General features: G+C 58.8%; 1 protein-coding gene across 1 annotated transcript; it reads right to left on the reverse strand.

Annotated features, from left to right (window-relative positions):
• Positions 1–420: 420 nt before the first annotated feature.
• SLC38A8 (solute carrier family 38 member 8) lies at positions 421–22,081 on the reverse strand. Its single transcript, XM_025860388.2, has 11 exons — positions 22,039–22,081; positions 20,821–21,011; positions 17,161–17,359; positions 13,426–13,558; positions 12,710–12,811; positions 10,398–10,455; positions 6,376–6,490; positions 4,738–4,885; positions 4,169–4,377; positions 2,965–3,016; positions 421–752 (listed from the first exon to the last, which is right to left on the reverse strand). The coding sequence occupies exons 1-11, from the start codon at positions 22,079–22,081 to the stop codon at positions 659–661; spliced, it is 1,344 nt and encodes a 447-aa protein (XP_025716173.1). The 3' UTR covers positions 421–658.
• Positions 22,082–22,687: the final 606 nt, after the last annotated feature.

Below are 22,687 nucleotides of genomic sequence, written 5' to 3' on the forward strand. Positions count from 1 at the left end.
GGCTCTCCCTGGGGCCCTCCCATCGGAGCGCCGGCCAAAGCCCTACTTGTGGTATGAACTGCATCCCCTGGAAATATTCAGTTGAAGCTCCACCTCCTGGAACCTGGGACTGTGACCTCATTTGGAAAGAGGATCTTAGCAGTCCCTCAGTTAAGGGGAGGTCATCCTGGACTAAGGTGGTCCTGATCCAATGACTGGAGTCCTCGTAAGAGGAGGGAAATCTGGATGGACACACAGGGCAGACAGCCATGGGGGGGGGGGGGCCAGGAAGCAGAGCTGGAGGGGTGTGTCTACAGGCCAAGAAGTGCAAGGATGGCCAGCAACGCCAGGGGCTGGAGGCGGCGGGAGGGCCCTCGCCCGGAGCCTTCAGAGAGAGCGCGGTCCTGGCCATGCCTCAATCTCAGACCCCCACCTCCGGGACTGTGTTTGCAGCCCCCCAGCGTGTAGCCTTCTGTTAGGGGAGCCCCAGGACATCAATACACCCTCCGCAGCAGCACCTGAAACCCTCTGAACCCGCAGAAGCCCAAATGAGCAGCCTCAGAAGACAGGACGGGTCCGTTTCTGCAGCATCTTTATGACGGAAGGACACGGGTCTCAGCTGGACGCGGGGGGGCAGCCTCACTGGCGCCGCATAGAGGCTGGGCCAACCCCCTCCCGCTCAGAAGAGTTCCAAGACTGCGGCCACCGTGCTCTGCCCGAAGATGAAGGTGCCCACGAGCACGGAGACCACTCCCCACACCTCCAAGCAGCACCTGCCAGGTCAATACACACACATCAACACACTCTTCTCTGGACCTCTGTGCAGACAAGCCAAGCACATGGCAGAAAGCTCATCACAGGAAGCCAGCGGAGTGACCGAGGTGGAAAAAAATCCACAGTATCCCTCACCTGTAGGAATGGGTTTCCAAGGCAATGGGGGATAATGGCCCCAGGCAGTTAAAGCCTCACACTGCAACTGTTAACTGATGACTCCATTCCTCCCTAGCCTTTTATCAAAACCAAAGAAACGGGGGAGGGATACACCTTGTCACTCCTTTCCCTTTGGGAGCAAGGGGAGGAGGAATGAAGCCCCCCGCTGAAAATGAGGAAGGAGAAGAAAGCCCAAAGTCACCCACGATCGGGACAGTGGGTGGGGCATGAGGGCGCAGGAGGCAGAGGTGGTTGGCCACGGAGGCCACTGAGGACATGTCCGAGAGCTTCATGATGTGCCGGCCGACGCCGTGTGGACAAGGAGACAGGGTTCCCACAAATGGCAGGGCTGCCAGAGACATTTCTGGTCGGATTAACAAAGGCCCCAGGACCCACTGTCTCGGAAAGACTGTCTAGGGAAGCAGAGTCTCTGGAAGCAGGGAGAGCGTGCTCACCGTGCCCGGGGCCTGCAGCTCCTGGAGCAGCTCTGAGGGATTAGAAGGCCCTACAGCAGCGCCAGGATTAAAAATATCTTCAAAGACCACCAGTAAAAACTGTGGTGAGCTTGGAACAAGGCACGAAAAAGCAGCAGCAGGACTGCAAAGACCACTGAGGGAAAGAGCCGTGTAGGGGCCCTAGACAATTGGGGCCAGCCCCCAGCCCAACTCAGGTTCAGAGACATCCAGAAAAGCTCTTCTCCACCCAGAAGGGGACAAAGCCTAGCTGGCTGCTTTGGGAAAACCAAGCCTGGGCTTGAGGGGGCTGGAGGCAAGGGGAGACAGAGACACCAGCCTGCAGGTGGGACCCAAGCCCACGGCTGCCGTAACTTAAGAGCACCTGCCCTGGGCTGAATGCTGCTCCCCAGAATTCACGTCCACTCCAAACCTGTGCACATGACCTTATTAGGAAATAATGTCTTTGCAAATGTGATGAAGTTCAAAATCTGGAGAGCAGATCATCCTGGATTGGGGCTGGGCCTTCAACCCAGTGACAGTTGTCCTTACGAGAAAGAGGCACAGGGGGATTTGAGGCAGACACACACAGGCCATGTGAGGCTGGAGGCAGAGACTGGGGTGATGCAGCCACAAGCTGGGGACACGTGGAGCCACCGGGTGATGGCAAGAGATGGAAGGAACAGAACAGGCTCTAGAGCCTTCCGAGGGAGCCTGGCCAGGCCTCCCGAGCTGGGAGAGAACAGATTTCTGTTGCGGTGAGTGCCCCAGCAAACCTAACACAGCATCTCTTTGCAAGCCTCGGCCTGTTTTCATGCCTGTGAGACAGGAATAAAAGGGCCACACAGGCTCTGGCTGAGGTATGGTGCCTCAGCTGTGCACATTCTCTTTCTCAGAGGGGACAGCCTGGGCCCCTCAAAGGCAAAGGACAGGGTCCCAGTCCTATCACAGGCCACGCTGGAGAAAGAGGGCCTTCTGCTGGAAAAAGGGATATCCCAAATTCTCTTGTCTACCCCCACCACGGGGAGCAGGGAGGAGGCAAGCGTGAAGCCTGAGCCAGGTCAGCCGGGCTGGAGTCCCAGCTCTGTCCTGACTTGCCATGCACCCATGGGGAAGTTTCTGTCCCCTCGTCCGCAGGCTGGATAGCCCAGGATCATAGGGAGCTGGGTGAGGCCTAGCACTGCGGAGGTGTCCAGACAGGGCCCGCTACCTTGCTGAGGGAACGTGCTACCCTACTGCCCACATGGCCCCCAGAAGGCAGGGTTCCATGCGACAGGAACAGCTGTGCCCCATGCTGCCCGGGGTCGGAGTGCAAGATGGGGAAGCATGCACAGCTAGGGACCCCCTGAGCCCACAGACAGCTCCCAGCACGGACGATCACCCTCTGGGTGGGAGCAACGGCCGTGGCATAGACTGCTAGCTCGAGGGCCGGGGTTCGGCTCCTGGCGCAGACACCCTCTCATTGTGTGGGTAAGGCCCATATTGTGTGGCCGGCCATTTTTTCCTCCACAGGACAATGGGATGTCCACAGGCCATGTTCCCATTCTGCTCGCTCAGAGCCCCTCCAGCGCCCACACTGCCACCCTTGTTTTGGGACACTTACTTGATGCTCGGAGCCATGGGCTCGACGCTGGCAGCACAAATGAGGCACAGACCTGCAAGGAGACATGGGGCCACTGCAGCTCTGGACAGTCGAACCCAGAGCAACCCTGAGCTGGAGAGCTCAGTTGGCACCCAGCCATCCCCAGGGACCCAGGAGGCCAGCAAGACCTGTGCCCAGTGTGGCCCCCGGGGCTCCCTCTGCTCCCGGCACAGCAAGCTGGCAGACGGCCGGGCCTTGAGGGCCCAGCTCAGCGTCCCCCTCACACCTTGGCCCCTCTGAGCCTCTCTTTCAGACGGCAGGGACAGCCCATCCTCCGTGCCAGGCTCTCTGGGATGACCTGTCAAGGGATGGACTCTGGGCCGGACACTGGGGATGCTTTCAACAGTAGGCAGCTGCTAGGCTGATTTTTCTTCTAAGAATTCTCCTGGGATCTGAAGCCAGACAGTTCTGCCTAAAGCTCCCATGGCCTCTCCCCCACTGAACCCGGCCTGGCTGATCATTCCCAGAAAGTGGAAAACAGCTGGAGCTAAAGGGCACCCCCAGGACAAGGGCACCGAACCCGAAAGACGGGATGTCTCGGACTCCAAGCAAGCACGAGGGAGGCAGCCATGTGACCACGGCCCTCGCATCCAAAAGTGCTGCCCAGAGCCAGAGGCACAGGGATCTGCGGTTCCTGCCCTGAGCACCAGCAGGTGCCCGGCACGTCTGCTTCTCTGGGAGGGCCCTCCCCGGGCTGCCCAGGCCGGGATAACCCTCAGGTCGCCTTGACTGGAACTTCGCTTGCTCACACCGGGAAGGTTTTGTAAGAAACCGCGTTTGCCTCCCAGGTCAGGGAACGAGGTAAGAAGATGTTCGTGGGATACATTGGAACCATGTGAACGTCCTCTAACCGGAAAAAATTTTTAAAACGTAAGAGAAAATCCCACAGTGAGTGGCAGCAAGGGGAGAGTGGGCAACGTCGAGGGTGACGCAGCCCCGCTGTGCCTCCCGGGAGGCCCCTGGGCCTCAGTGTTCTCCCCGGCAGGATGGGATGACAGCAGTCCCAGCAGGTGCGTCTGCCAGCCACGGAGATGTTTCCCGCACGGTGTACACAGTCCCCAGCTCGTGTCCGGCTCAGTGAACAGGGCTGGGCGCCATCCTACCTCTGCGGGGCTCCCCCCTCCAGACCCTTGAGCTCCAGCACAGAGTGGAGCAGGTGCCTCACCTGGGAAGATGAAGATGAAGAAGGAACTGATGCCCCCGATGATGCCGATGATCTCGCTGAGGTCGGGCAGGAACAGGGCCATGGTCAGTGTCACGGCCACCCACAGCACGGTCAGCAGCCCCCGGACCCATGGCCCCGAGGGCTCTGCCAGGGCCGTGAGCCCACCTGTCCAGCAGCAGCTCCTCCTCCAGAAATCCTGCATCACGGACCTGGAGGCCACACCAGCGCAGGCGGCTCCAGCCCCGCGCCCCACATCGGGCCCCCCTTGCGATTATCCTGCACACCCAGCAGGGCCCCGGTTCCTCGCCAGGCGCCGTTCCCCAAGGACTGCAGGCCGCCGACAGAGAAGGGCCACGCAGGGTGCAGTCTTGGGCGGGCTGGGGCGCCAGGCTCCAGTCCTGACCCTCACGAGCTGGGCCACTCTGGGCAAACCGCCTCAGCTCCCGGCCTCCGTGTTCTCTACAGAGATCTTCCCCAACACCCGAGCCCGCACGCTGCCTGGCGTGCCCCAAACCCTGATACAGGTCAGTGCCCCGCGCTGAGTGGAGCCCCCACGGGCCGGGCCTCACCTCCCCAGGAAGAGCACGATGGGGTAGGCGGTCACGACGGAGACCCCGAAGAGAGCCCGGGCCACGACGATGACCGCGTCGTTGCCCGGATAGGACATCAGGATATCGGCGGAAACGTCTGTCCCGAAGGTCAGGTAGCCATAAACCCCTGGGAGGCCAAGAGGGTGGAAGCCCAGAGGGAGGATTAGGAAGACGCCATGCCGGTGGCAGAGACGGGAAGGCAGGCACGGCACGCGGCGTGCGGTCAACAGCACTCTACTAGCACAGTGCGGACACGGACGGCGGCCACACTTGCCACGAGCACGGCCTAACATAGGAGCCCAGCCACTGCGCTGCACGCCTGGTGCTAACGTAACGTCGTGTGTCCCCTATACACCCACAAAATATTTTTACCGGTCACATCCCGACTCCCTCCACTCGGACACACTGACAGCACCCAGCTCTTACCACCCCGAAGGTTCTCCCTGGGAGCAGACAGAAGGTTCTAGAAGGGTTCTCCGTTCTGCAGGTTCCCAAGGCTTTCCTATCCTCGGCTGACACGATACCCTGCCCTTCTGACTCAAAACTCCTGCTGGCCAAATCGCTGCTTCTCCTTTTCTCAGCTCCCAGTGCCGGTGTGAGGGGCCCGCTCACGGAAGGAGCCACCGCTCAGAACCGCACCACCACCTCATGCCCGGTCCGTCCCACTCCTGCCCGTGCACCCGTTTTCCTGACCCAGGGCGTCAACCGTTGCTGGAATCACGCAGCTAGCGACGGCAGGACCAGGGGACCAGGGCACCAGGGCCCTCCCCCACACCCCCACCCCCTCGGCATCCTGGTCACCTGCCCTGTCCCGACACCGTTCATCCCCAGCCGAGAGCTGTGCCTCGTTTTGGCTTCTCCTTGGGCCCTTTCCAGGTCTCACAAACCTGCTGGCCCTGGAGGTGACTCTCCATCACCAGGTCATGGACCTCCAACCCAGGGGACACACATTGACAGTGACCACCCCGCCCTGCCGGGGAAGGGTTATCCGGCAAGTTTCCCAGATGACCACGATGCTCCGAGGAGCCCGAGACGTTTGCGGCAGCCCACAGGCTTCCCAGGTCAGGGGCTCCAAAGCTGGATGGAAGAAAGGGCCTCGGGGCTGGAGGAACACAGCCGGCCAGAAGTCCGCCTGAGCCTGAGACCTGGGGCGTGCTGTGTGACCCTGGGCATGTCACAGCCCTCTCTGAGCCACGCTTCTGTCACTTTTGGAGACCCTTCTGCCTACAGGTCTGCGAGCACCCAAATCCATCAAATCCACAAGAGCATTTTGTACACTGCTCCCCAGCTGTAACATGAAGGTGACCCCCATTACGGTCCTGTCTGCCAGCAGGGGACGGGGGTGGGGGGCAGCGGGGCCCAGGTCTGGGTCTCAGCTTTGCACGTCTAGTCGGGAGACCCTGGACAAGCCATGGAAAGCCTCTGAGCCTCCGGCCCCTTGTCTAGGAAATGGGGACTTCCCTGAGGGGTTAGGGTTAAAAGAGCCAAGGCTCCCACACTGCTGGGCCTGCTCCTGGCACGGCACAGCGGAGCTCACGGGAAGGACTCTGGAAGCACACATCACTCAGGCTCTCCTGAGCCCCCCACCCAGCTCCGCGGTGCCCCGGCGGGCCTTACCTGTCAGCGAGTAGATGAGGCAGCAGGCCAGCAGGGACAGCACGGAGACCAGGGCCCAGTGGGAGAGGCTCTGGTTGTGCATGCTGCAGTAGATGGACACGGCGGCTTCGTGACACTGGAAGGCAGGGGCAGAGCTCGGGGGACGGGGCTGGGCAGGAGGGAAAACCCCCCAACGCCCGCCCAGAGTTGAAGGTGTAAGGAAATCAGCAGAGATTCACACGTGGAATATTACACGGCACCGAAGGAGGAGGAACACCACCTTATGCCTGCACACGGGAGAGCCTCACAGCTCTACTGCTGCACACAACGGTAAACGTGTTTCCGTGGATGTGCAGTTCAAGTTACAAGCTAAACATGCCAGGACAAGGGTTCTCGACGGCAGCACATGGACATGTGGGGGCGGTCCTGTGCACTGCAGGATGCTGGGCAGAGTCCCTGGCCTCGACCGCCTGGATGCCAGGAATACCCCCCAGTTCTCACCACCAGAAAGGTCTCTGGACGGTGCCAAATGGGCTCTGGGGGACAGAACTGCTCCTAGCTGAGGACCACCACTTACAGGAACAAAAGGAACTATGGGTGGAGGGTGCTAGTGAATGGGAAAGGTCACGAGGAAGCTTTCGGGGGGACCGGCAATGTTCTAGATCCTGATGGGGCTGAGGGTTACACGGGAGCAGACGTACCAACGACTGATACACTTCACAGGAACTCTGTTACGTCATGAGAAGATTTAAATACAAACCACCTGCAGCCAACATCAGGGTGTTTGTTTAGTTGGGGCAGGTCCTGGGCAGTGGCATTTCACGAGCAGCCCAGGAGACCCTGACTTGCGTTCAGGGTTGAGAGGCACTGCTTTATCTCCATGCCCCGCCCATGGCCTCCAGGACCGTCACAGGCTCCTGGGACAGGGTTCCTACCATATCAGCCTCTCTACTCCCTTCTGATCAAAACCAAACACGCCGATCACGTTCGCCTGCCCACGCTACAGGCTCCTAGGGTGGACACTCCCCTTACCCACTGGACTCAGTTCACCTCCGTTCCTCCTTGCTGCCTCAGGGCCTTTGCTCGTGCTGGGTCATCTACCTGTGATTCTCTCTTGGTCTGGCCAGCTCCTACCCAACCTTCCAGAAAGCTCTCCCTAGGAGGACCAATTTCCTCCCTGTCTCACCCCCCCTCGCCCTGGTGAGTACACTGAGGTTTGCTTGTTCAGCATCTGTTAGCTACAAGATGGCCAGGACCACATCAGCCTCACTTATGCCTCTGAGCTCAGGCCATACATGGAGCCTGGAGCACAGCTGGAGAATGCTCCAGGGGTGACTCATTTACCCACCCCTTAACCCACCAGCAGCCAGGAGGATCCCCCTAGCCCAGCCCCAGCCCCAGCCCCCCAGCAAATGCTGAACAGTCCCCCTCGTGCCAGTCTGGGATGCCACACAAGCCAAACACAATCCCCACCCTCCTGTAGCACACATTCGGGAGGGGCGGGAGGGGCGGGAGGGGACACACACTGGGTCCTCCTGACTCCAGGTGTAGTGGCAGCATCCAGCCCAGGGTGAGCTCATGCACACCTTCCCCTGTGCATCTTAGGCTTTCTGCCCCGGGCCTCCCTGACCTTGCAGGAGCCCGCTAGCTGCAGGCTGGCTCAGCCAGGCAGTGGGGGCTTAGCCCTCGCGGGGAACCTCTACCGGGGAACCCAGAGGACCTACGCTCCCACCTCCTGCACTGCTATGGCATTTCTGAGGTACATCCCGCATGCTTCCCAGGATGGCCCAGTGCCCGTGACGGGGAGCCACCTGTCTCCCTGTTCCTGCTCCCAGGTCCATGCCAGCCCCAAGCCCGCAGGCTCTGCAGAACCGCACAGGATGCCACGCGGGGTGGGTGTGTTGGGGGGGGGGGGGCAGGTCTCAGGGCTGCAGCTCTGTGCCTAGAGGAGCAGCCGAGCACAGCGACGAGAAGATGCTTGGTGGTGGCAGGAGGCCGCCCAGCCCTCCTTCCAGTTTGTCCCCAGACTCCTGGGCCCTGTTCCTCCTGGTTCCCCGCAGGGGACTGAAGCTCATCTCCGGAAGGCGGGGCTGCTCGGCTGTGACAGCGTGTAGGGTGGGGGTGGGCCGCTGCTGGCCCTCTGCGCTCCTGGGATCGGAAGGCGAGGCAGAAGAGCATGCAGCCACTCAGCAGCAGAAAGTGGCCACACATCCACCTGCTGAGGAACGGATTCATAAGCTGCGCTCGATCTGTCTGGCGGGAGACTCCGAGGAGGCTGGGAGCAGAGCCTGCAGCCCTCCTCCGCCCCTCCGCGGGCCCTTGGGACTCTGTGCAGGCCGGACATGGAGCCCCATTGCTCAGTGTAGGGGAGGGGAGCTGCCTGACCAGGTCAGAGCTCCTGAGGACAACAGGTGACCTCCCCTTCCACCCCGCCCCTCCACCTCCCTGCCCCCTCACCCTACCTCCTGCCATCCTCACCCACAGCTGCTCTCCCCGACCCCCAGGCCCCAGAAGCTTCCAGCCCAGATCCTGGCAGCCCTGCCTGAGCCTGAGCCTCACCCCCACCCGCACCCCCACGCCCCCGCAATTCACATCTTCTCCCAGCTCCCCATCGCTGCATCCCGTGTCCCTGGAAACCGCAGCCCAGGCCCCGGTTGCTAGGAGAACCGGTTGAGGGAGCCGAGGCAAAGGTGAGGGGGGCACCTCTCGTAGGCATCTGGAAGGCCGCCCCCGCGGCGTGAGCCTGCCGCACCATATGGTGTCTGGGCACGGGAGGGAGGGATGCAAACCACGTCCAGACAAACCGCTGACAGCAAAATCATCGCTTTCGATCTTTCAAAATATTGGGTGCACAAGAAGAAATGTGAGAAATTCCTGCAAGCGGCTTGCTAAGCTCCAGAAGCGATCTATCAATGGATTTATAAGGAAAATAAATGGAAATGTTCCAGGATTTTTTTTTTTTTTTTTTTTTTTGGTCAAACATGGTTCTCAAAGAAAAAGCAAGAAGAGAAGCAGAAGCTGGTTGAGAGAGAAGCAAGGAGAAACATCAGGCCATGAGGCACTGCTGTCAGGCCTGGACCCCCTGCCCTTGAGAACAAGATTTTACTTTGGGGCTGTTCTGGTGGTGGTGGTGGTGGTGGTGTGCTGCGTAGGTGGCTGTTTTTAGGAGGGAGGCACATCTTTCCTAAAATAAACACCGAACGAATGGAGTCAGCGGCCACCTGCTGAGAGATCGGAAGACCCTGAGAGGGACCAGAAGGCAGGGAGCAGGAGCCATGCCCTCCACCGCACCCCTTGGGCACTGTGTGGGGTGCCTGGCTCGCCCCCTGCCGCTCTCCCACCAAGCCTGAGGCCCTCTGCCCTCCTGGGCTCACGGGGGCATCCTCACGGCTGTCCTCTCAAGCTGCCCGCCCTCCCCTTCACCTGGCCGCCTCCCACACGTTCTTCAAGGTTCCTTTTAGGCATCAGTGCTTTGAAAAAGCTGTCTCTGAACCTTCCCCATGCAGGGCTACCTTCGAAGGCGCTCTGCTGGATTCCACACACAAAAGCCATCCTCACTCCATGACACCTGGTCAGAAATTCTGTCTATGCCCCGCGCGCCCCGCCACACGGCCGCCAGGATGCCTTCCACCCCCACCCGCACCCGGCAAGCCTCCCGAGGCAGGATCTTTCCTCTCCAAGCTGCCTGGGGCAGGATCCACCTGCATAAGGCGTTCTCTAGAAGCAGGTGGCTCTAGGTCTCCAGCCATGGTGACAGCCCTGTGAGAATTCTGCGGAAGACGGAACAAATTCCGGATCCCCACACCCAACAAATGTGCTGTTGGTGTTGGCGGGGGTGCCAGGTTCCCGAGTTCAACGACAATTCACACCTCGCTGAGCCCAGATGCCCACTGACATGCACAGTCTCCAGGAGACAGCCCGTCTCCTCCTACGGCGAGTCCTTAAACTTCTTTCCTGACAGGGAGCCACACTCTCCCCAGGGAGCAGGACGTCACCACCAGAGCCTGCACCACCACACGCCTCCACACACCCGCGGACATTACCTGGAATCCGAAGCAGATGGTCGGGAAGACACTAAATACGGATGTCCAGGAGGAGGCTCTGCAAAGAGATACGAACAGGTGTTTACCACAAAAAGAGCAACTCAAAACAGACTCAACTTGAAGAGGAGTTTTCAACGATACCAGCAAAATGTACCTAAGCCTGACTAGGAGACAGGTTCTTAAACCCCAGGAAAACGAGGCATGTTAAATGCTACACCTTCTAGATGTATCTGCGCTGACATTTGTTCACTTGACATTCTCCGCGCAGGCAGAACTCAGACAGGATGTGGTTAGAAGGAATTCCCAACTTCCTGCCGAGCCAGCCTGTTCCCACCGAGGTTAGGGGCGGGGGTGCAAGCAGCACCCCTGGAATCCAGCATTGCAAGGACGGCTTGACCACCATCCACGCTAAGAGGACAGAGGTGTGCACAGGGCAGAAACTTTAGGTCCAGCCCTCTCAGTGGTCCCCAGACAGGGTCCCCCCAGCTTCCTTTGATAAGGAGCTCTGGGGCCCAGCCTCCGGCACCTTGGGGGACATAGAGGCATGAGCAGCACCTGCGGGCCTTGGTCCCCCCTCAACTCCTGCCCATTCCTCTCCTCCCTCCTCAGAAGAACGCTCTTCCCTGCCTCTCCCCCTTTCCCCTGGGCCCTCACCCCTTCTCCTGCCCCGCTGGAGCTCAGCCCATCACCCGCAGCCTCCACAGCTAAATCCAGTGCCAGGGCTCAGTCCCACGTGACCCAGCAGCAGCACCGGGCGGCAATCACCCCAGGCTTCTTGAAATTTTGTTCGTTGACTTCCAAGGCACACCTTCTATCCTCCTCTATCCTGAGCTGAATAACATCCCCCCAAATTTACATCCCCTGGGAACCTCGGAACAAAGACTTATTTGAAAATGGATCTTTGTACATATAATTTGTTAAGTTCAGATAAGGAACTGGAGCAGGGTGGATGCTCATCCAACGACTGGTGTCCTTACAGGGAGGAGACACAGAGACAAGGGGAGAAGGTACCCTGAGTCAGAGCCAGAGACGGGTAGGAGGTGCCCACCTGCCAAGGGAGCCCAAGCATGGCCAGGGCCACCAGAAGCTGCAAGGGGCGGGCAGGAGCCTCCCCTAGAGGTGCTGGAGGGAGCAGGGCCCTGCCACACTTGGCCTCTGGACTTGCAGACCCCACTGAGGGGCACTTCTGCTTGGCTCAGCCACCCAGTTTGGGGTCATTTGTCACAGCAGCCCCAGGAGGCGAACCCATCCTCCTGCTTTGCCTCTCGCTTTCTTTCCACAGGCTCCGCCCCTGTCCCTGACCTCCTGGTCCTGGACTTTGCGCCACCAGCTCAGGAGCAGGTCTCAGCCTGGCAGCCTTAAATGCCACCTCTGGGCCAATACCAGCCACGTTTCTCTCTCCAGTCCGGACCCCTCTCTCCGACCCCCAGACACACAGGTCCAACCGGCCACCTGACGTCTTCATTATAGGTCTCCGAGCCGCCTCCAACTTAATAAGTCCCCACATGACTTCCTCCCCCAGCCACCTGCTCATGTCTTACCCATCCCAGGAAACAGCACCCCTCCCAGGGCTCAAGCCCAAAGCTCAGAGTCGCCCCGGCCTCTTCTCTTTCTGACGTTCCCCTTCCAATCCGTGGGCCAGGAGGGGCCACATCATTTGTGGAGTCTGATGCAAAATGAACATGCTACCCTCTTGTTCAATTGAGGACTTCAGGATGGCAACAGCAGAACGTTAAACCAGGGGCAGGGTCCTTCTGGGCACAGGGCCGTGGTGACTAGCCTGGTCACGTGCCCGTGGCACTGGCCCTGCCATGAGCGGATCTGATTCTAAGCCCTGCTGCACTCAAAATCCTGCAGGGGCTTCCCAGCAGAACCGAAGTCCTCACCGCAGCACAGGATCCCCAGAGGACACCCCCACCCCATCCGACCCCTAGTCTTGGCCTTGCCCAGGCTGGTTGGGCCACACCAGCCTCCACGCATTCCCGTTCCCTGTGGCCAGGCACCCAGGCCCTGCTGGCCAACTTGCTTGCTCCGTGCAGGGGGGGTAATGTCTGCAACAGCCTAGGCACCCCAGGCTGGTGTGGTGTTCAGTGCATGTGTGTCCCTCTGTCTGTCCCTGGCCCTTACTCGCCGGAGTCCATCCTAAAGAAGGACAGGTCACTTCGAGGGGCTCTGTTGTATCAGAGCCATGAAGGATTTCCCAGGGAGGTGCCGGGACTCTGTGCAACCCACAGGAAGGAGGAGTGTCCCTCCTCCAAGGATCCCCATGCAGCACCCCTGGGAGCCATGAGGAGCCACCCCCTCAAACTCACCTCACTGCAGGGCGGGTCTCACGAACGAGGCCTTGGGGCCCGAAATAGTACTGCACCACGATGACCAGGGCCAGGTAGCAGGCGGCCAGGGTGCCTAGGATGCTAAGAGACGGGGTGTGGCATTAGGGGCCTCCGTGGTACAGCCACCAGCCTCACCAGCTACAGCCTGGGGTACCACACAGAATGGGGTCTGAGTCCCAGCTCTGCCCACACCGGCAAGGTGTTGGCCAAAGTTCTCACTGCTCTGAGCCTCGATTTCCCTGTCTATGCAATGGGGATGGGGGGAGATCTCTGCTCCTCTGTTCCAGTTCCGAAGTGAAACGTCTATCGTCATGCACAACGGGGAAGGCAGGTCGCAAACCCGGATGAATACTTCTGCCCGACTCTATTTTTTCAGGAGTATACACAAAGCCTCAGACTGTAAAGTGAAAAAAGAAGTGTTTGGGGTCCCTCCGTGCCTGAGTGTGCATAAAATGTCTGTACTTATTAAAGAACAAAAGCTCAGCTGCAGGTCACGTCCGTAGAGGTAGCGTTCTTGTTCATCTGTTTCCCATCATGCATATGTGTTACTTGTATGCTTTTCCAGCTTTTTTTTCTCTTGTCCAAATGGGGGAACGGGCTGGCCGCTCCCCTAACCCCAGGCAGACGCCGGCAGAGGTGGGGACCCTGGGCGGAGCCACCGCCCTGCCGGCCAGGAAGCGTCTGCAGGCCCGTACCTCGTGTATTTCTGGAACCCGATCTCCCGCGGGGCAGACAGGGGCAGAATGACCAGCGCAGAGAGCAGGGACAGGGTGAAGCGCTGCTCGGCGTACCAGGGCTGCAGGGCGCTGGGCAGCAGGACGTCACACACTGGAGGGCAGGGGGACAGGGCCCACTGAGGACGCTGCCCGGCCTCTGCCCCGGCCGGTGCTCCGGCCACGGCACTCCCTGCCCCAGGTCTGGGCGGGCTTGGCCCCGGGCACTAAGTCAGCCCGTGAGCCTAAAGGGATGGGACAGGGGCCCCATCATGAGCCACCATGGGGGGAGGAAGCCTGCCGCACAAATTCATTCCCAGCCACTCACTGCGCTTCTGCCAGATAGACACTGTGCTAAGTGCTGGGATCCAGCGACAAAAAAGACAAAACTGCCTGCCCTTAAGGCACCTCGGCCCTCAAGTTCTTGTAAACATGTTTTGGTTTGCTCAGGAGCCTGGTGGGTGTGCAAGGGTGGGGGCCTGGAGTGGCCTTCTGGGGCCGGAACTGGGAGACCGAGCCAAACGGTGGCCCAGAGTGACCACTTTCTCACTCGCTGGGGACCGGAGAAGAATTAGGGCAGGGCTGAGCTGCCCAGGTCGGCTGCATGTGGGTCAGCTGGGGGCACCTGGCTGATCAGAGGGCTGGGCTGGACGATCCTCGATGGCTCCACACTGGGTGCCTGGTGGGGACGCGTGGGCTCCACTGGGCCCTCCCTGCAGGCTAGGCTGGGACAGCGGGGGGCTCCCCGAGATCCCGGTGGAAACCACCTGTCCTCTTAAAGGCTAGGCCTGGAACTGGCACCATGTCACATTGGCCATACTCTACTGAGCTGAGGTGCCTGGGAGCCCACTCTGATTCAAGGGGGCGGGACGCAGACTCCCCCCACCCTACTCCACCCCCATCGCCCACCAACCTCTCAATGGAGGGAACACCGAAGAACCTGGGACCACTTCTTCATCCCGCCACAGTAAGATGGAGAATTTGAAGTTGACAGAGAGGCGAGATGGATGGGGGAGGGGAGCGCAATGGTGCTAATTGCAGCGGGTGAGGGTGGGGACAGCGAGATGGCCTGAGGCTGGAAGGGGCTGGAGGATGGGCACCGAGAGGTGGTTCATGGCCCACTTGGGGCTGCTTGCTCTGCTGCACTGTGACCCTTCTTCGTGCTCCACCAAAAGCTCAATAAAGCTGCCATGCCAAGAAATGAATGGCTTCTCAGAATAGCTTGTGTGCACTGAACCACTCCAAGGGCAGACTCCCACCTTGAGGTGGCTCCACACAGGCACCAGGCGGGAGAGCGAAGCAGGCATTCCAAGCCACAGATGCCATAGCCATGCCAGAGGCCACATGGCCTGGGAAGGGGCCCAAGCCCCATTCACACACCTGGAACTCCTCAGCCAGGAACCCAGCTCTGACAGCTAGGCTCCTGAGCCCTCATTTTCTAGAACATTCCTCGAGGTCTTTCAGCACACGTCACTTACCGTCATTTGTACCCAATGCACACAACGACACCCCCAAGCTCTATTCAGCCCCCTCCCAAGAAGACTAGGCTTGCCTACAGAGAGACCCATCCCCAAATACCTAACCACCAACACACAAGCAATGCTGTCTCGACCCCAGTCAACTTGCCCAGGCCAGGGTGGCCTCTATCCTCATCAGTGCACTAATCCGGCTGCCCTACTCCTGGGCTTGAGCGCAGCCTCCAAATCCTTCTTAAAGCGGCACCACATTGGACGGCCAGAGGTGAAACCAGACGTGCCTCGATGTACCTCTAGCAGGCAAGGCGCTTTTGTGCCCATTTACCCACCGGGAGGCCCCGATTTACCAACCTCCATTTTTTCTGGGCTGAGTACCTCGCAAGACATGGAAACCATGTGTTTCAATATCCCAGGATGAGGGACCTGCTCATCTTTGGCTCAAGTGGCAGAACACACAAAATGGCAAAGTGGGAGACCGAAATCCAACCATATCGACAGTTAAGTTCCAATTAAAAAAATCTCAACGCTCCAGTTAAAATCAGACACCATCAAGATGATAAAAAAGCAAGAGCCAACCACATGCTGCCTGCAGGAAATGCATCCACAACTCCCAAGGCACAGTTAGGCTCACTGTGAAAGAGCTGGGAGGCGAGAGAAGCTGGCAAACGCTCATCTATTTTTTTTTATTAAAGATTTTATTTATTTATTTGACAGAGAGACACAGCAGGAGAGTGAACACAAGCAGGGGGAGGGGGAGAGGGAGAAGCAGGCTTCCTGCTGAGCAGGGAGCCCGATGAGGGGCTTGATCCCAGGACCCTGGGGCCATGACCTGAGCCGAAGGCAGACGCTTAACGACTGAGCCACCCAGGCGCCCCGGCAAACACTTATCTTAAGGAGGCTGGCGTAGCTACATTCGTAGCTAAGGTCCATTTGATGGCAAAGAATTATCAGAGACCAAAAAAAGGGACAGTTCATGATAATATAGGGACAATTCATGGGTGTGAGCCTAATAACAGAACTTCAAACATCAGGAGGCAAAAATGGACAGAATTAAAAGGGCAAATGGGGCACTTGGGTGGCTCAGTCCGGTACGAGTCCGACTCCTAATTTCGGCTCAGGTCATGATCTCAGGGTTGTGAGATGAAGCCCGCCATCCGGACTTGAGATTCCCTCTCTCCTCTTTCTGCCTCTCCCCTGACTCACACTATCTCTAAATAAAAATAAATGAAACCTTTAAAAGGGCAAACAGGGGCACCTGGGTGGCTCAGTTGGTTGGGCGACTGCCTTCGGCTCAGGTCATGATCCTGGAGTCCCGGGATCGAGTCCCGCATCGGGCTCCCTGCTCAGCGGGGAGTCTGCTTCTCCCTCTGACCCTCTTCCCTCTCATGCTCTGTCTCTCATCCTCTCTCAAATAAATAAAATCTTTAAAAAAAAATAAAAATAAAATAAAAAATAAAAGGGCAAACAGACAAATCCACAATGACAGCTGATTTTAACACCTTTCAGGAACTGACAATAAATTTGAAGAAAACAAATCAGCGAGGCTAGGGAGGATCCAATCAAAGCCATGGACCTCCTTGAGCCATGTGGAGTTCTCAGACACAGCGCCCAACAGCAGAACGCACGCCCCTTAAGAGCCCATGGAGTGCCCACCAAGCTGGACCTCGTAGGGGCCCAGCGCAAGCTTCCAACACCCAAGACCGAAACCACGCGCAGTGTCTTCCGACTGTGGCATAAACGAAGGCAGAAACCAAGAGGGGACCCAAAAAATTCCCAAGGAACTGGAAACTGAACGACACGAATCTAAACCTCCCATAGGTCAAGGAAGAAATCACAGCAAAAACTGGCAAATATGTTGAGCGGAACAAAAAGGAAGAACCTATCAATGTTGGGGGATGCAGCTAACCCAAGGCTTGCAGGGAAACGGTCGATGGGGGCTGAAGCCAAGGGGGCCTGGCCTTGGTCATGGAGGTCCCCAAATTCAGGGTGTTACTAGCTCTTCATAGGGGCTGCCCCCCTCCCCCAGTGCATGGGGTTGTCCCCACGAGACGTCCACCACAGCCCCTCTCCCTCTGTGACCCTCAGTGTGCCCATAATTACTACTCTGGGTCTCCCTCTGCCACGAGTAAGGAACTTAGGGGTGGCCTTAGCCTCTGCTGCCCCCCTCAGGGCCCTGCCCAGCACCCACATCCCACTCATCAACCAGGACCCCCCACCCCCCGACTTCAACGCCAGTACTTACACTTCTCCAGCTGGTCCCCAATCACCCTGAGGAAGGCCACGGAGATCATGAGCAGGTTGACAATGAAGCAGGCCTCACACAGCTTCCCAATGGTGGGGCCACACAGCCCTCCAACCACGCCCTGGTAGGTGGCCTGACCGCTAACGGAGGCCGCGTAGCCCAGGATGACCAGCCCGCTGATGAGGAAGACCAAGGAAACCTGCGGGGCGGGACCATGGGGCCAGGGTACATCCCCAGCTCACCACCGAGCCTGCTGCCCCTTGGAGTCTGATACCCTCTCCACCAGACCTGTCACCTGCAGAGGCCACCTGCCACCCAGGGAACTCTCCCTGACGTGCCACCAGGCCCTCCCCTGCCCCAAGACGAGAGCTGCAAAGCAAGCGATGATCGAGGCTCCTTGGGCTGTAAGTCTATGTGACTAGGACTCATACCCTCCTGCTCCAGTTGGACAAAAGAGGCATCAGAAACCCTGAGAGTCTAAACCCCTCTCCCAAAATTCCACGGGTTGCAGATTAGGAGTACGTATCATCGGAAGAGAATAACAAATGCATGCGTGCCACCCATGCGCGTCCAGACAGAACACACCACCACACCCCAAAACTTTCTCTGGCCCCTTCCTGTCCCCACAGGAAACCTCTTCTCACACCCGGCTTCTTCCACCCAGAGTAACGTGTATGAGGCCCAAACACGCTGGGGGCACCGGCCATTTATCCCTTTTTTTGTGAGTGCTATTCCATCGCCTGGAATGAACCACAACTGGTTTATCCATGCCCCCGATGGTTCTTCCTCCTAGGCTACTGGGGAGTGCTGAGCATTCCAGAATAAGTCATTTGGAGGATGCATCTTTCATTCTCCTGGACACACATCTAGGAGAATTGCTGGACCACAGAGGAGGTATATGTCTAACTCTAAGAATTTGCCAGACTGCTTTCCACAGTGGTTGTGCCACTGGACCCCCTCCCCCAGCGATGCACGAAAGCCCCACTCGTTCCATGGTTAAATGCTCCGGAGCCTTTTCAGGACCGACGGCTCTCTGTCCCCAAGCTGGACTGGGTCTCCATGATCCCGTGGAGGAGAGCAAGGCAGGAGTTGGGAGACACAGCCAAGACGCTTGGGGGAAGCTGAAGTGTCCGTCTTCAGACCCAGCTGATGCCACTGGACAAGCATGACTCCCAAAATGAACTTGAAACCTCTGAACCAGAAGGAACACCCACGCTCTGTCCAGCCACGAGATCCTTGTCCAGGCCATCCCTGTGCCCGGACCCCTTTCTGCGCCCAGCACGCCCCCTCACCTAGGGGACTCCCACCCTTCCCCATCCTCTCCAAGTTCACCTATTCCAGAAAGTCTCCTGACAGGCCAACCCCGAGGTGGGCTAAGCCCTCCGTTTCAGGCTCTGACAGAGCCAAGCTTCTCTTGGGCACATTTCTGCCTGTAGCTGGTGTGACTTGGCAGCTACAGTGTCTGCAAATGTATATCATGTAGATGTAATTAAGGGAAAAGGGGTCTTTGCAGGTACAATTAAGCATCTTGAGATGAGGTCCTTCTGGATGGTCCAAATGGTCCCTAAACCCATGGACAAGGGGTCTCCTAGAAGAGAAGGCCATAGGACGGTGGGGCAGAGATTGGAGAGATGTGGCCACGTGCCAAGGGACATGTGCCCCCTGGAGCTGGAAAAGGCAGGAAGGACCCTCCCCTCCAGCCTCCAGAGGGAGTGTGGCTCTGCCCACACCACATCTAGACTTCTGGTCTCTGGGACCCTGAGAAGGAATTTGTTGTTTTAAACATCCTGTTTGTGGTCCTGTGGTCAGTCCGGCAGCCTGCGGACACAGATATTTACAAGTGTCCACGTCTCCTGGGGTTGTCAGGCTTCTTTACCCACCAGACTCTAAGCCCCACAAACACCAGGACTGTGTCTGTTCTGCGTATTGTTTAGCCCCAGAAACATGCCCAGCACGTGGCTGGCACTCGAGGTATTTGTGGACAAAAGGAAGGGGGTGGCGGGGTGAGACGCAGCCTCTGCCTGTGAACGCCCTCTGCCCACGCCATGGGCCATCCATGCAGGACAGCACAGCCCCTAGCCTGCGCCCGGGCCCGCCTCCCGGAGGCTCCAAAGAAAGTCCAGGTTCATTAAATTTCACAAAACCTCCAGTGCTAACCAGTCATTAGAGACCTACAGCCTCGAACCAGTGACCTCTCAGCAGTGGGGTGTTTAAATGCTTGTGAAGGGAGACATGGGCTCACTGGCCAGGAGAAGTGGGGGAGGTCGCTGGCTGGGGACAGGGATGGGGGTGTCAATCACCAGCCTCACTCCTTTTCTGGTTGGGCGTTTACGTTTATTCACGTTTGGCATCCCCTCCACTCAGGTCTGCTCAGGACAGGAACCTTTAGACCAACCTAGACAAAGTGCGAGTCACGCCAGCAGCAGCCCTGTCACCTGGGAGCTCCTCAGAGATGCACAACCTCAGGCCACCCCCCCCAACCCTGCTGAATCAACATCACCTCAGCAAGGTGCCCGGGGGATGGCACAGAGCGTGAAGAGGGGGACCCCATGCCCCTGCCTCACACAGGGCACTGGCCACGTCCCTGGCTGACCACCCGCTTCATCGTTCGCTCTATGGCTGGACATCAGGCCTCTTTCTCGTCATTCTGAAGTCGTCACACGTCCAAACGCAGCGGGTTTCCCCCCCTTCACAGGTACCTGGACAAGCTCTTCTGTTTCTGCTGGGGCTCAGCTCAAGGCCACCTCCTCAGGGAGGCCTTCTCTGACCACTGCGTGCTGCATCGTCCCACGCTCTGTCACAGGACCCTTCGAGCACGACCACCGCCCCAAACGATCTTATTTGCCTTCTTATATCTTATCTGCGTCCCCGGGTAGAAGGAGCTTCAGGAGGACAGAGGCTGCACGGTCGTAGCCAGCGCCCCCCAGAACAGGCCCTCGGCCAGCCGTGGGGGTGGCACGGGTTACCCTACACAGGGCAGGACTGAGCACTTTCCAGAAGAACATCAAAGGCCCCAAGGCCATTATCAGCTGGCTGCCATAAAAAAGCACTTAAGATAATGTCTGCGAAAGAGCTCACCACAAAACTCAGTGGTTGCTATCAGCTACGGGGGGCGGGTGGGGGGCCAAAGAATCCTTGCAAATAAAACGAAGCTGTGGTAATTAGCGGCCCTTCTCTGTGACGGATGTTCAGTCCTGGGCTCCGTGGGGAGGGAATTCGGGCTGGACGTCTGTGACTTGGCAGAGGGCCCAGCGCGGCGGCCCGTGGGTGTGAGGGGCTCGCAGCATCTTACACGTGATCTGACTGCACGCAGGGTCTGACTTTCATCATGGAGCTGCAACCAGCAGGTGAGAGCAGCTGGCCAGCTGATGGCGCCTTCCCGGCCACCTGCCAGGTTCACTTGCTGCAGGTGCCCTCGAGCACCGGGCTGTTGCTCGGCCTTCACCTCCCCACCCTCGGCAACCTAGGGGTGTTCTCCGCCGGGGGCTGCGGGGGGCTGCGGCGGGCTGACCCCCTCCCCAAGCAGCGGAGAGGACCCAAAAGCCAATCTCAAAGGTGTTGGTTTCTACGACGGGCAGCACCACAGAAACCATGCCAAGGATCCCACCTGGATCCCTCCGCCAGAGAACCCCCCCCCCCAAATGCTCCGCAGGGGCTTACCAGCTCTACCAGGAAGGCGGGGGCCACCCCGCCCGCCTTGCAGAAGGCCCAGGGGAAGTTGAGCAGGCCAGCCCCCAGCGCGGATTTCAGGAGGATGAAGACGGCGCCCAGCGAGGACAGAGCGGGGCTGGCGGCCGCAGGGACCGGCTTCTCTGGGAGGCCTGGGCGGCCGCCCGCTCCTCCCTCCATGGCTAGAAGCAGCAGGGGGGTGGGGAGAGGGGCAGTCTTCACACCACCTTCCCGGCTAGGACGTGTCTTGCTCCCCAAACCAGTCAGAGCAACGCATCTGCCATGTCCCCACGCCACGGTCTACCTTGTACTGCCCCGTTAGGTGACCCGTTCCCTGGGTGGCCCCACGGCCTTGGTCCTCAGCCCTTCTGCCCTCACCTGCCCACCCTTTATCATCACTCGGGTCCTCCCACGAAAGCCCGAGAGCGGCCCCAGCCCCTCACCCTGCTCTGCCAGGCTCCACTCCTCCCTGCCCACCCCAGCCCCTCGCCTTTACCCGCAAATCCCACTTCAAGGTGACCAGTCAGTCCTCAGCCATCAGGGACAGGGCTCACGCTTGCTCCAGGTGGTTCAGCTGCATTTCCTGGGCCCCACGGCTGGAAGAAGGAAAATTCTAGCTCTGCCAGGGAGTGGTAAACCAATCAGGAGTTCAGGGAGCCTTAGCACGTATTGGGGTCACGTCCCCACACCTAAGGGGACAAGGAAAAGAGGCCAGAGCCATCCATCCCAAGAGCTTGCGGCTTCTGAGACTTGCAGCCTGAGGAGGGGTCTGAAGACTCCCTCCCCTCCCCGACCCGGGGGAAGGCCCCTCCCAGGAGGCGGGGCTTTCCTGGCGATCTTGAAGATCGGAGGGGGCGCAGCTGGGAGAGCTCAAGGGGCAGGCCTGCACCTCCTCTCACCACAGACCCCAGTCTGAGGAAGCGGGCCTGGAGAGAGCTCGGAACTCAGCGTCCACACTTGCTCAGTGTGTGATCTCTCCAAGCCTAGTTTCCCATCTGCCAAGGGGTCTGTCTGTCTGCCCACCCTGCAGCTCGAAGTGGGCTGTCGGGCCGCTGTAGACTCAAGTGTGTGCAAAGGCCCCGGGCAGTCAGCAGGTGCTTCCTCGAGATCCTCTGAAACGAGCATGCACACAAATCACCTGCGGTCTTGTTAAGAGGCAGATTCTAATTCATCACACCTTGGGCGTAGCCAAGATTCCACATTACTCACAGGCTCCAGGGGGGATGGGGCAGGTGCTGCTGGTCCGGACCATACTTTGAGCAGACACCACGTCTCCGACCTAAGACATGGTCAGCTAAGATGGCAGAGTACAAGGAACTGTCCTTTCTGGAAAATGCACATTCATGAACATCACACCTCAAATTGCAAATGTGAACCTGCTCATTCCTGGCACCCAGCTTCAAGTCCCCCCGAGAGCATGTTACAACACAGATTGAGGGCTGTGTCACAACCCAGCGCTTCTGACTCAGTGGGTCTGGGAATCTGCATTTCTAACCAGCTTCCCGGTGATGTGGGCAAAGCTGGTCCAGGGACCACCTCTTGAGGACTGCAGCTTGAAGTTAAACATCTCCAAGGCCCTGGAGCCTCACCCAATCAGTCCTTATCTGGCAGACACCAGATCAGCGCCAAGGGCTTCTTCTCCGTGTGGTTTCCAACGGTCTTAATCCCAACTGCGTCACCAGCAGACTGATTGTATCTTTGCAGGTTCCACACACAGCGTGTTCAGTAAGCACGGGGCCTGCCGAGTGACCAGCCTGTTAGCACGAACCTCGAAAGGGACCTGGGATGGTGGCCCGGGAGTGCACAGCTGGACCACGTCTCGAGTGGTACTCAGGCTGCCACCAGCTGAGCAGTGCTC

This window comes from Callorhinus ursinus, unplaced genomic scaffold (genome assembly GCF_003265705.2).
Source record: "Callorhinus ursinus isolate GAN/ISIS: 27379988/994484 unplaced genomic scaffold, GSC_fseal_2.0 scaffold46, whole genome shotgun sequence".
NCBI lineage: Eukaryota > Metazoa > Chordata > Mammalia > Carnivora > Otariidae > Callorhinus > Callorhinus ursinus.